General features: G+C 40.6%; 1 protein-coding gene across 3 annotated transcripts in view; it reads right to left on the bottom strand.

Annotated features, from left to right (window-relative positions):
* Positions 1 to 12,821, bottom strand: part of ERICH1 (glutamate rich 1) — an 83,212-nt gene that overhangs the window by 37,537 nt on the left and 32,854 nt on the right. For 2 of the 3 annotated variants that reach the window (XM_088479757.1, XM_088479758.1), the window contains exons 2-5: positions 8,756 to 8,890; positions 5,668 to 5,713; positions 5,314 to 5,357; positions 76 to 210 (exon numbers count right to left, since the gene is read on the bottom strand). In XM_088479757.1, the coding sequence (XP_088335883.1) occupies positions 76 to 210; positions 5,314 to 5,357; positions 5,668 to 5,713; positions 8,756 to 8,890 (360 nt within the window). The remainder of the gene's footprint in view (positions 1 to 75; positions 211 to 5,313; positions 5,358 to 5,667; positions 5,714 to 8,755; positions 8,891 to 12,821) is intronic. The other variant, XM_088479759.1, reaches the window with a different exon arrangement.

Below are 12,821 nucleotides of genomic sequence, written 5' to 3'. Positions count from 1 at the left end.
ACTGGAATGTCACATGCAGCAATGAATGATAAAAATTAAAAAAAAAAAAAACAAAAACAAATTTGCGTACTGTACCTTGTGCATCATCACCGAGATCAGACTCTTCTGTGGGGGAAGACTTGACATCAATTTGAACGCTTGCTACATAATCATCAGGAGGAAGACTTACAGTGTAGATCTTCAGCTCAGATGCGCTCCCCTTTTCATCAGCTGCAGGTAAATAAGGTTTCAGTAATCTCTGAGATAGGATGCACATAAATTCAAAATGATAATAGAAAAGCAGGTTATACTTCTCATAATTCACAAATCACTATGTTATTGCTTAATAAAATGGATCTTTATGTCCATGTCCTTCTATTATATAGGATCTCACATACAAGCACCATATTTCTTTGTATGCTACTGTGATCGTAAGTTGTATGATTTTCTTTTTTGTATGCTAGGGTGAAGCAGCCTGTACGTTTATTAATTTACTGCAGGCGACCTATTTGCCCATCAGGGTGCATGTCCACTCCGTGGTACTGCCCAACTAAAAGGGGGACATAGTTACCTATATAAGGATCCGCCGGAGATAAATTTAATCAATAAATAAGTCACTTTAAAGTCAATACTTCTATTTCTTTAGAACCATCCCTTTAATAATGTATATTTTCTCATAAAATAATGTTGGGTTTAGGTCATGGTTTCATTTAGGTCTTAAATGAGGAGAGTGCGGAGACATAAGATTGCATTATGTAGCTCTTCAGTGAGTTTCTATTATACGTTCAAAGCATTGTGCAGATGTGTTACTGGGAAATGCAGTCTTTTTGTCAGGAGAAAAATGGGTGTAACTAACTGTGGCTTCTTCACTCCTATATCATATGCAAATAAACTCTTTGCCTGAGAAAGGCGGGAATAAGCAGGTAAATTCATAGGTCTAGTCTGCACTCAACAATATTAACGCCTGATCTGTCCAGCTTCTCCAATCTGAAATTGCAAGATTTTTGCATCCCTGCAGACTCCGTCATCCATGCACTTAGCCATAAAAATTGGTGCTCTTCTGCAAATATAGATGCTTGGCTTGTATTCTCAGAAGTGAGCCTTATTGAACCCTACACTTTCAGGATTCACAGGAATTTTAAGGCTCCTCTTAGACACAATTGGTTTGGCGAGACTCACCAGTGGGTGTGGAGACAAAATGGGACCTGGTGTTCACCAGGTAACCCTGATAAGGGATATGGACTTTGCTGAAGGAATCTCGCAAGTTGTGGCCCTCTGGTTGAGTACCAAAGGACTTGCTGGAGTAGTATTAAAAATGGAATATCGCAGTATAGAAGCAGATCCAAAGGGGAGGTCAATCAAGCCAAAGCTCAGGGTCACTAGCAGAGGTTCATAAACTGTAAGTCAAGTCAAGTGTTGAGCACACAGGCAAAGGAGCAAAGGTCAAGTCAGGCAAGGTCTGGTACACAGAAGAAAAGGTTATTCCCTCCAGCACACTGCAACAAGCAAAAATACTTGAACCCTACATGAATTAAATGGTGATGCCCTGAAAAAGGCCCAGCCAGAGCAACTCTGGGGACCCCACGCCCAACCCAAAATAATTAATGCTACCTAATAGTAGCACCCACTCTGGGTCATATAATTACATATTAATGTGCTGCATAATAACAGCACATATATAAATATACAGTCAGGTGCATAAATATTGGGACATTGACAGAATTTTCATATTTTGGCCTCTATTCATCACCACAATGGCTTTGAAATGAAACAAACAAGATGTACTTTAACTGCAGACTTTCAGATTTAATTTGAGGGTAATTACATCCAAATCGGTTGAATGGTGTAGGAATTACAACGGTTTCTATATGTGCCTCCCACTTTTTAAGGGCACAAAAGTAATGGTACTATCAACTCAAAGCTATTTCATGGACAGGTGTGGGCTATTCCCTCATTATTTAATTATGAATTAAGCAGGTAAAAGGTCTGGAGTTAATTCTAGGTGTGACATTTGCATTTGGAATCAGTTGCTGTCGACTCTCAATATGAGATCCAAAGAGCTGTCACTATCAGTGAAGCAAGCCATCATTAGGCTGAAAAATCAAAACAAACCCATCAGAGTGATAGCAAAAACATTAGGTGTGGCCAAATCAACTGTTTGGAACATTCTTAAAAAGAAAGAACGCACCAGAGAGCTCAGCAACACCAAAAGACCCGGAAGATCACGGAAAACAACTGTGGTGGATGACAGAAGAATTATTTTCCTGGTGAAGAAAAACCCCTTCACAACATGTGGCCAAATCAAGAACACTCTCCTGGAGGTAGGTGTATATGTGTCAAAGTCAACAATCAAGAGAAGACTTCACAAGAGTGAATATAGAGGGTTCACCACAAGATGTAAACCATTGGTGAGCCACAAAAACAGGAAGACCAGATTAGAGTTTGCCAAACAACAACTAAAAAAGCCATTACAATTCTGGAACAACATCCTATGGACAGATGAGACAAAGATCAACTTGTACCAGAGTGATGGGAAGAGAAGAGTATGGAGAAGGAAAGGAACTGCTCATGATCCAAAACATACCACCTCATCAGTGAAGCATGGTGGTGTAGTTTCATGGCGTGGGCATGTATGGCTGCCAATGGAACTGGTTCCCTTGTATTTATTGATGATGTGACTGCTGACAAAAGCAGCAGAATGAATTCTGAAGTGTTTTGGGCAATATTATATGCTCATATTCAGTCAAATGCTTCAGAACTCATTGGACAGCACTTCACAGTGCAGATGGACAATGACCCGAAGCATACTGCAAAAGCAACCAAAGAGTTTTTTAAGGCTAAAAAGTGGAATGTTATGCAATGGCCAAGTCAATCCCCTTACCTGAATCCGACTGAGCATGCATTTCACTTGATGAAGACAAAACTGAAGGGAAAATGCCCCAAGAACTAGCAGGAACTGAAGACATTTGCAGTAGAGGCCTGGCAGAGCATCACCAGGGATGAAACCCAGCGTCTGGTGATGTCTATGCATTCCAGACTTCAGGCTGTAATTGTAAAAGTGAAAATTAGATTTAGGATTGTTTAGTTTGTCCTATTACTTTTGGTCCCTTAAAAAGTGGGAGGCACATATTGAAACCGTTGTAATTCCTACACAGTTCACCTGATATGGATGTAATTACCCTCAAATTAAATCTGAAAGTCTGCAGTTAAAGCACATCTTGTTTGTTTAATTTCAAAGCCATTGTGGTGGTGAATAGAGGCCAAAATATGAAAATTCTGTCAATGTCCCAATATTTATGCAACTGACTGTATAAGCCGAGAGCTGACTCGCCTAGGAGGTACCCCAGAAACCTCCAAATGGCACTATACGGACCAGCACATCCTCCCAATGCTGGTTCCCTTCATGCCTCTCAGAACTGCAAATAAAAAGTATAGTGGTCGCTCACATCAGCTTAATGATATTGCACAGGTGCTTGTAAAGGGCGGGGTTTACTCTGAACCACAGAAGAAAAGGATATTCCCTCCAGCACACTGCAACAATATCAGCAAAAATTACTTGAACCCTACATGATAATAGAAATTCAGGGAGGTATTATTTGCATACATTTGCAAATATATGATTAAGCGCCAGGCCAGCGTCAAGGCTCATCTATATCGGCATCCCTAACATTCAGGGGTTCATGTCCGAGGCGCAGGGCACCCCAAAAGAATCCAGCCAAGGACCATCCCCAGGGCATCACACGAAAAAGGGAAAGAAGGTGATAGTTAAGTGTAAAGTATGGATGTGTAAAGACAATCAATAAGTGTTAATATAATAAGAAAGAATTAAAATACATAAAAAATAAACAAACAAATAGAAAGGTGATGAAAAAGTATCTATGTGAATTAAGTGGTGATGCCCTGAAAAATGCCCAGCCAGAGCAACTCAAGCACCTGTGCAATATCATTAAGCTGATGTGAGCGACCACTATAATTTTAATTTGAAGGTCTGGTACACAGAAGATCACACTGGCGGTAGCAGTGCTAGTTGGAAATCATGGGAGAGCCAAGACACCAGTCTCTGTGCTGGCTGCAGTGGTCATCTGAGAGCAAACTGGAGAGTAGAGGATTTGGCAATATTGTGACGCACGTAAGTGGAGATCAACACTGAACTCTGGGACCACACGTGGCTGGACAATTACTGAAGCAGACTGGAGCCCCGAAGGAACAGGCAGTCAGTACCAGACACCAGTGAAGTCACATGTGCACAGCAGTGTGCGACGGTACCCCCTTTTAAGGGTAGTATCTGGACACCTAACCAAAGGTTTCTTGGCAAACTTCTAACGGAACTTAAATAGCAATATGAAAACTGGATGCATTGATCTAGATTCGCTCTTCGGGTCAAAAACTCTTCCAAATGGATGCAATATTGTACTATCCCCAGATATATGCTGGAATCCAGAATTCGTTAAACTTCAAATTCCTCTGAACCTTGGGACAAGTATTCTGGAGAATTTTGAATGGGAATGGAAAAGCGGTTTAAGATTAGTGGTTTAAGCATCGATCTTGAGAATGTACGAATAAAAATGATGAAAGGCTCAGATTAGACATATAATGATAAAAATAGTAAAAATATGAAACTTGAAATACGTAAGAAATGCGTATCCTCATATGGAGATAAATGTCCTACAACCATCCATTCACATTCACAGCAACTTCTTTAAATTCTTGTCGTTGAACGTGAAGGCAATGGAAGAGTGTGTGTGGGTGTGGGTGTGTGTGTGTGTGTCTGTGTCCTGTTTTTAAACCCACTAAATTAAACAATTCTTCTTGTGTAACATCAATATCAGAGATGGTAGAGAGGATATATTCAAAGTCAGGGTAAGTAGATCAGTTGATGGGTGTCATCACATCCCACCCACCAATTGCAACACTTCCACATTGCAGTCACACATTTTGCATCATCACACAATCGAGGGTGGGTAGAAATTAAGAAAGTTGCTTCATTGTGCCCTTGTCGCTGCCCACTATTCCTGCAATCCTGGAGAATTATAGTTCTTGAGGGCTCAGAAAAACCAGAGACCGTCCAAGTGTGTCAGCATGTATGAAGTGGTACAATAAATAACCAAGAGAAGATTTTATCTGCACAATAAATAATTCATTGCATATTATTCCATTTGTAAGCATTACTTGAAATTTGCAGTAAATCAGGTCTGTATCAACCTTCCATGGCTTTCGTGTAGCCCTCTATTAGCTCTTCTCTACTGCATTTTTGGCAGACAACAATGCATTTATAAATAAGTTGTGTATGTGGCTTGTAGTATGGAAGCTCTTATGGTCACATTTTTCCTCTACCTGATGCTTTCATTTGTTCATGATTCAGGACTACATCATCTGATCTACAGAGAAAGACAAAACAACATATTATACAGAAAGTACAACTTCAGTAACAGACTTAAGGGGCCCATACATCAATTGACCAATACCCTGATATGCCAATAAACTGCAAAATCCAACAGGTTGGGAATTCTCGATTCGCCCAGTCTGATAATTTATATGTCAGAATTGACAAATCAAGGATTTCCAAAAATGTTGGATCTTGCCAATTGTTTTACAAAAATTCCAAAATTGGCAATCTGGCTGATGGATTGTTGTTGTATGAGCCCCATTACAATAGTCTGTATAATACACTTTAGTGTAAAATATTACCTGTTTTGTTCATCCTGCTCTATTTCTCTGGCTTTCAGGTTGGTGTCTGTTCAAAAATATTTACAAACAAAAATAAAAAAAACAGAACTAACTATCTTTTCACAGAAAATAAAAATGTATCTCTAATTGTTATAGAACGTACTTATTTATCAAAATAGTCCACAAAACATAATCAGCAAATTTGTCTTTAAGAGGTGATGAAAAATGTAAGTTTTTGGACTTAGGCCGGTATTCAATGAGCCCCGAACATTATTCGGACGCTAATGGATCCTCAAGCAGACGAAACAAAATCACAGAAAACAGCCCCATTTTCATGTCGGCGATTGCGAAAACACACAGGTTTCATGGACCCTGTGTGTTTTCTTGGGAAAATGGGACTTTTTTTTTCTCGCAAATAAAACGGGTTCTAATTGGATAGCGCGATAAGGACTATGGACAAAAATAGCAATAACAGTCTTTTTTTTTGTGAGGAAAACGACCAGGGCTGATTGGATCCTGGCCCAAGACTAAAATAAAAAGTTTTGCCACAATTTCTAAAACCAATTTAAAATTATACCAAGCACAGTACATAAGAAATATAAATATTGTATCTGTACATCTTTCTGTATGTTTAGGTGGATAAAACATCCTGAAATGTGTGTTCTATTATGGGCTGTCATAGGCATTGCATTTCTAAAATACTGCTTGCGGCAAAATCAATACTAGCGTGTATAAAATGTGCAGTATTATGTTAGAAATAAAATTATAAAAAAAATATTTCTACTAAAACTGCAATCAGGTCATGAAAATTCCACAAATGTATTCATTTCCTTTCCAGTATATCCTTGAAAAAGTTGAATTTGCCGTCAAAATACTTGCAATCACAAATTAAAATATTAATTTGCAGTAATAATCATCATTGCTGCAATGTATATATTTTTACACATACCACACAATACTTCAAATTATTAAGTATACATTTTTAAAGATCCAATATTAAATAGTACTGTCTGCCAGGAGAGGGCAGTAAGTAACTTTGACACTCAAGAACAACTGCCAAGTGTAGACTTTTCAGCAATTCATACATTGCACGGGGAGAAAAATGCAAAATATGACAACTATATACAAATAGACCTCTTATTTCACATAAAAATACTTGTGAGCACATACCATGGGCTTAAATAGCCTGGGAAGTTTGCTTAGGCTAGCTCTAAAATGGTATTTAAAACAGGGAAAATAAGTTATGAATTAAAAAGGGACAATTACAATACAATGCATAAAAATGCCGTATACAGGCATGTGTTAGGTAAAATGTGTGTTTCTACCTTCACATGATTTTAATTTATTGGATAATAGGGTAGTCTAGACCAGGTGTAAATGCAATATATGGCTGTAGCATTCAATCAAATGTTTGCTTTCTCTAAACTGCACTTGAAGTACTGTAAGACAAGTTGCATCATATTGGCTGTTATGGGCAAAACCATTTTTATTCTTTACACCTGATTTAATAAATGCTCTTTATTTTTCTTTTTTATAGTTTACTGCTCTGTTTTCCTGCCTTTAACCATGAAATTAGTCAGAACTGGGGATACAATTGCATTGAATGCAGTGAGCATTCAACACAATTGTATATGACAGTTATGTCATATACAAAAGACAAAAAAAAAAATACAAAAACTTGAGTGGTCATATAAACACACTGATGAAAAGCTTGCAAAGAAATTGGAAATATAAGGCAATGTATTTAATAAAAGCTACAGATGGGCTTATACAAAATAAAAAAAATCATATATATATATATATGAAGGTGAGCAATCTCTAATAAAGGAAATTATGTTTGGAATTAAATTCAAACATTGTATATTGGACCTTTGCAATAACAGATTTTGCTAGCACCAGCCTGACCAATTATATCCTAGTTTTTATTATGTTACACAAAAAGAATGCAGCTGTAAAAAAATAAAATCTGCACATAAAAAAAGAAGAAATCCATATAACTTCTCATTAGAGATTCCCATTTTTTGTAAATTAATTATTTTGGTGTGTCTCAGCATTTATGCACTCATTATAAAATGTATAGCTTTCTCTTCAATATTCAGTGACTCATTAACAAATTGTCATAATGAGTTTCAGGGGAAAGGGAATTATGCCCAGCTCCCATTTTTCATGTGCAATACTATTATCTAGGTTTGGAAATGCGCAATTCATCAGACGAGGAACATCCTGTCTTGTCTGCAGATTTTTTCCATTGAATCATCAATCCCCTTTTTGTTCTCAAATTTCACTTTTTAGCAATAGAATACTTTGATCTTGTTACATATAAAGAAAGATTACTTTCAAAATAATTGAAACAGACGTTCAAAATCAAGCTGAAAAAATGGTTGCAATTTATTCTGAATAGAACATGACTTTTCTTCATATTGCATGCATATATACATACATTATGCAGATAAAGCTAGACAGGAGTTGTCATATTAGAATAGATCTTTCTAGTAATAGTCATAAGTATGGAAGCACTTTTATAATTAAAGCATGCTATGTGTACAGAAGAAAATGGGGTTCCCAGCTGTAAAACTAACATTCCTATAGCAATAACATGTACATTAATTTGACTTGTTCAACTTCTACTTGCCTACTCTATGGAATGCCCGGGAGAGACCCTAATTTCGGTCAGCATGCCATCCACTTATGCAGTGAAGTGGGTGTAATGTTGATGTCATGGTTCACTGAGAATCACACCAAAGTGGCCCAGTTTCCTGCTGCAAACATTCCGCAAATAGTGGCATTTTCAGCCAGGGCAGGGCTGTGATGATGCTGCATGGTGACCTCCCCTCCAAGATTTCCTGGGAGGGAGTTCCACAAAACTGGCAACTATGGTATAACTTTAATATGAATTATGCTGAAACATCATCTTCTTCTAGGTTTAACCAAGTAAAAGTTTGGTTTAATGGTTTAAGAGACCTTTTCTACAGTGCAAAAATACAAAGGACAATCAGTTCAGATACTAAATTGGAGTGAATAAAGAATACTCTTACATATCTCAATGTTCAATATTTATATCTAGTAATATATCTACTGTAAATAAGTACCAGTTACATACTCTTCTTACCTGGTGGAAATGCTGTGGGTATCTGTACATCTTCCACATGCGTTTCTTTTGGTGGTTTCACATCAGAGGGTTTAGAAGTGGTTGAGTTGGACACTTTTGCTGGATACAGTCTTGCCAAAACTTTAGAAATGAATACTTATTGAACAAGATAAAGACAAATTGAAAAATACAAAACCTTTTAGAAGTTTATTAACACAAATTAAATGAATGGGCAATGTTTAGGAGATAAAAAAGGGAACAGCCTGACCACTCTGCTAATTCTAACATCCAATCAAATATTTGCTTACATAGAATTTTTCAATTTATAATCAATTTGCTGCAACACAGTGCTCATTATTGGGGCTACTTAGAGTAGGGACACATTGTCAAATATTTGTGTGTACTATGGGGTAGATGTATGAAAAGAGTGGAGAAGCTACCCATGGCAACCAATCAGCTCCTATCTTTTTATAGAATGTACTTGATAAACGCAAACTCAATGTTGATTGGTTGCCATGGGTGTGAATACACAGGATGGCTTTGGTGTTTCAGTGAGGAAACTTCTACTGAGTTTGCACAGATCTCCAATAAGTTGCTACACAAGTACTAACTTATGCTGGGTACACACTGGCCGATATATTGATCAGCCAATATATTGTGCCCCCGTCGGCCAGTGTGTACAGACTATATGTCTGTGAACAATGCCGTTCACAGACAAATCGCATTGGCTGTGCTGCACAGCCAATGAACAGATATGTCTGCAGACATATCTGTCCATCGGCAAGTGTGTACGGGCGGTCAGCCGATCGCCCGTACACAGGGATGCAGAGAGGAGGGGGATGGGGGTTCAGTATGAACGACCATCATCTGCAGATATATCAGCAGGTCACTCGACCTGCAGATATATCTGTCAGGTGTGTACCCACCTTAAGGAGTGTGGATTGTCCCAAAGTGGACAAACCCATTGAATGCACACACTAAAACAAACAACATGGGTGCAAAACACAGTATGAGATGTAACATAAAATTAATATAAATTTCAGTAAGAATTTTGCTGTGTAGTCATCGATTACTACTGCCTGAGGCTGTATCCTCTAAAAATCCAAAACAAGAGGCAGCACTATGAGTGGGACACCTTTTTAAATGGAAAGCACATCAAAGTAGTAGTAAAACATACATAGACATAAAAAACAAACAAAAAAAAAACATAATACAGAGTACTGATGTACAATGTTACAAATGGGATGCGATTAAAATACCAATGGAGGGGATTCTGGAGTCAGAATGCAGACACCGGAAACCCGACACCTGTCTGAATCCAGGCACCGGCATACAGACTGCCAAAATCCTAAAGGTAAGTAGCGGGGTTTGGGGGAGGGTTAGCAATAGGAACCATGGTGGGGGCTGGTGGGAGGGCTAGGTTAGGTTTAGGCACTGGGGGGCATAGCGACAGGGTTGGGATAAAGACTGACAAAGTGTCAATATTCTAACCCTGTCAGGATGTCGGCGTCGGGATACCGAACGCCAGCATCCCGTACCCATCCCAATATAAACAACCTAATACTGTGGGTGGGCTGACACTACTGAGTGTGAGATATAAAAAGTTTAAAAAGTTATGGTAAACTTACCTTTGTTAACTCTATTTCTTCAAAGTCCATAGGATCCACAGGGATACCATGGGGTGTTTGTGCTGTTGGAGAGATCCAGGCACTAAACAGTCAAAGCTTTAGCTCTCAGGATGCAATGGTCCTCCTCCACATATACCCCGCCACCAGCCACACAGTTCTGTAAACAAGCCCAAGGCAGGAGCAGGAAAGAGGACAAGGAAGAACAGTACACTCAAGAGACACTCTCATAGAAGATGAAGGAATCAATGATCAAGGGAAACAATACCCAATGAGGCCAGGTGCATCAGGGTGGGCGCCCTGTGGATCCTATGGACTTCAAAGAAATAGAGTTAACAAAAGGTAAGTCTACCATAACTCTTAATGTCTTCTTCAGGGTACATAGGGATCTACAGGTACACCATGTGGATATCCTAAAGCAGTGTACCCTAAGGGTGGGGAAGCTCCTGAGCAGAAAGGAGATTCCAGCGCTCAAAAGAAGCATCCTGAGAGGCAAAGGTGTTAAAGGCGTAGAAACGGAGAAAGGTGTGGACAGAAGACCACGTGGCTGTCTTGCACAATTGTTCAGCAGAAGTGCCACGTTGAACCGCCCACGAGGGTCCAACAGACAGAGTAGAATGTGCTGTAACCCTGTTTGGAACAGGAAGATCAGCTTGCGTGTAGGCCTGAGAGATTGTCATGTGGAGCCATCGAGCCAGAGTCTGTTTATTAGCTGGCCAACCTCGCTTGTAAAAGCCATACAACATAAAGAGAGAATCTAATTACCTAAAGGAATTAGTACGATCCACATAGATCCGAAGAGCACGAACTACATCCAAGGAGGCTTCACCTGCAGAAAGATCAGAGGACTGGAAAGCCGGAACCACAATCTCTTCATTCAATTGGAAGCGGGATACCACTTTAGGGAGGTACCCAGCCAGAGTACGGAGGACAGCTCTGTCTGGATGACAGATCAAGAAGGGGGAGAAACAGGAGAGTGCTGCCAAATCAGATACCCTGCGGGCAGAGGCGATGGCGAGGAGAAAGAGCATCTCCGCTGTCAGCCACTTGAGGTCTACGGAGTACAAAGGTTCAAGTGGAGGAGCCTGGAGAACAAAGGACAAATCCCATGGAGCCATTGGAGGGACAAAAGGAGGTTGAAGGCAGAAAACGACTTGAAAGAATGTTCTAACATCAGACAGGGGAGCGATCTATAGCTGGAACCAGACTGATCGTGCAGAAACCTGAACTCTAAGGGAGGCCAGGTGGAGGCCGAGGTGTAACCCCATCTGGAGAAAGCCAAGCACCCAGGAGACCCTAAAAACTGTAGAGTCATAGCCTCTGGGGGAGCACCATTGAAAGAGAGCCAAACTTTGTAATAGATGCAGGCTGAGGAAGGCTTACATGCCTTGAGCATCGTCTGGACCACAGAGCGAGAGAAACCCTTGGCTCTTAAGAGGGATGACTCAAGAGCCACGCCATCAAAGATACACAAGGTAGGTCCGGGTGCAGGCAAGGATACTGTGCTAGTAGATCCTGCCGTAGAGGAAGTGGAAAAGGAGTGTCTTTGGAGAGACTCTGTAGGTCGATGAACCAATGTGGTCTGGCCAAGCTGGGGCTATTTGTATCACCATGCCGTCCTCTTGCTTGAACTTCCTGAAAACCCTTGGGAGGAGGGAGATCGGAGGAAAGAGGTATGAGAGATTGAAAGTCCCACCTCAATGCCAAAGCATCCACGAAGGCGGCTGAGAGGGTCTCTTGTCCTGAACCCGTACCTGGTTGTGACGGGAGGCCATGAGGTCTACGTCTTGCAGACCCAAATTGTTCACCAGCAGTTGAAAGCCATCCAGGTGGAGAGCCCACTCTCCAGTGTGTATGTCCTGATGGCTTAGGAAGTCCGCTTCCCAATTGAGGACTCCGGGAATGAACACTGCCGAGATTGCCGGGAGATGACATTCAGCCCAGACCAGGATGTTTGCCACTTCCCGCATTGCTGACCGACTTCGCGTACCTCCCTGATGGTTGAGGTAGGCTACCGCAGTCGCGCTGTCGGACTGGGTTTGGCCCGGCCTGCCCCGGAGGTGGTCTTGTGCCAGAGTGAGTGCTCTGTACACTGCTCGTAGCTCCAGAATGTTTATGGGCAGATGACTTTCCTGGGTGTAGGAGATAGAAAGGACTTTTTCCAATCGATGAGCCAGCCGTGTGTTTGCAGGCACTCAACGGTCAGCTGGAGATGGTGTTGTAACACAACTGGTCAATGTGCCAAGATTAAGAGGTCATCCAGGTATGGCAGGATTCTGACTCACTGGTGTCTGAGATAGGCCGCCATAATTGCCATTATTTTGGTAGAGACCCGAGGTGCTGTTAACAGGGGCAATGCCTGAAACTGGTAATGTTGCAAAGAACAGCAAACCCTAGGAACCGTTGGTGGGTTGGAGTAATAAGCACATGCAGGTATGCATCCTGAATGTCCAGAGAAACCA

The sequence above is a fragment of the Taudactylus pleione genome, unplaced genomic scaffold (assembly GCF_031769625.1).
Source record: "Taudactylus pleione unplaced genomic scaffold, aTauple2 ptg000244l, whole genome shotgun sequence".
Taxonomy (NCBI): Eukaryota; Metazoa; Chordata; class Amphibia; order Anura; family Myobatrachidae; genus Taudactylus; species Taudactylus pleione.
This window is presented reverse-complemented; position numbering and strand designations above follow the sequence as displayed.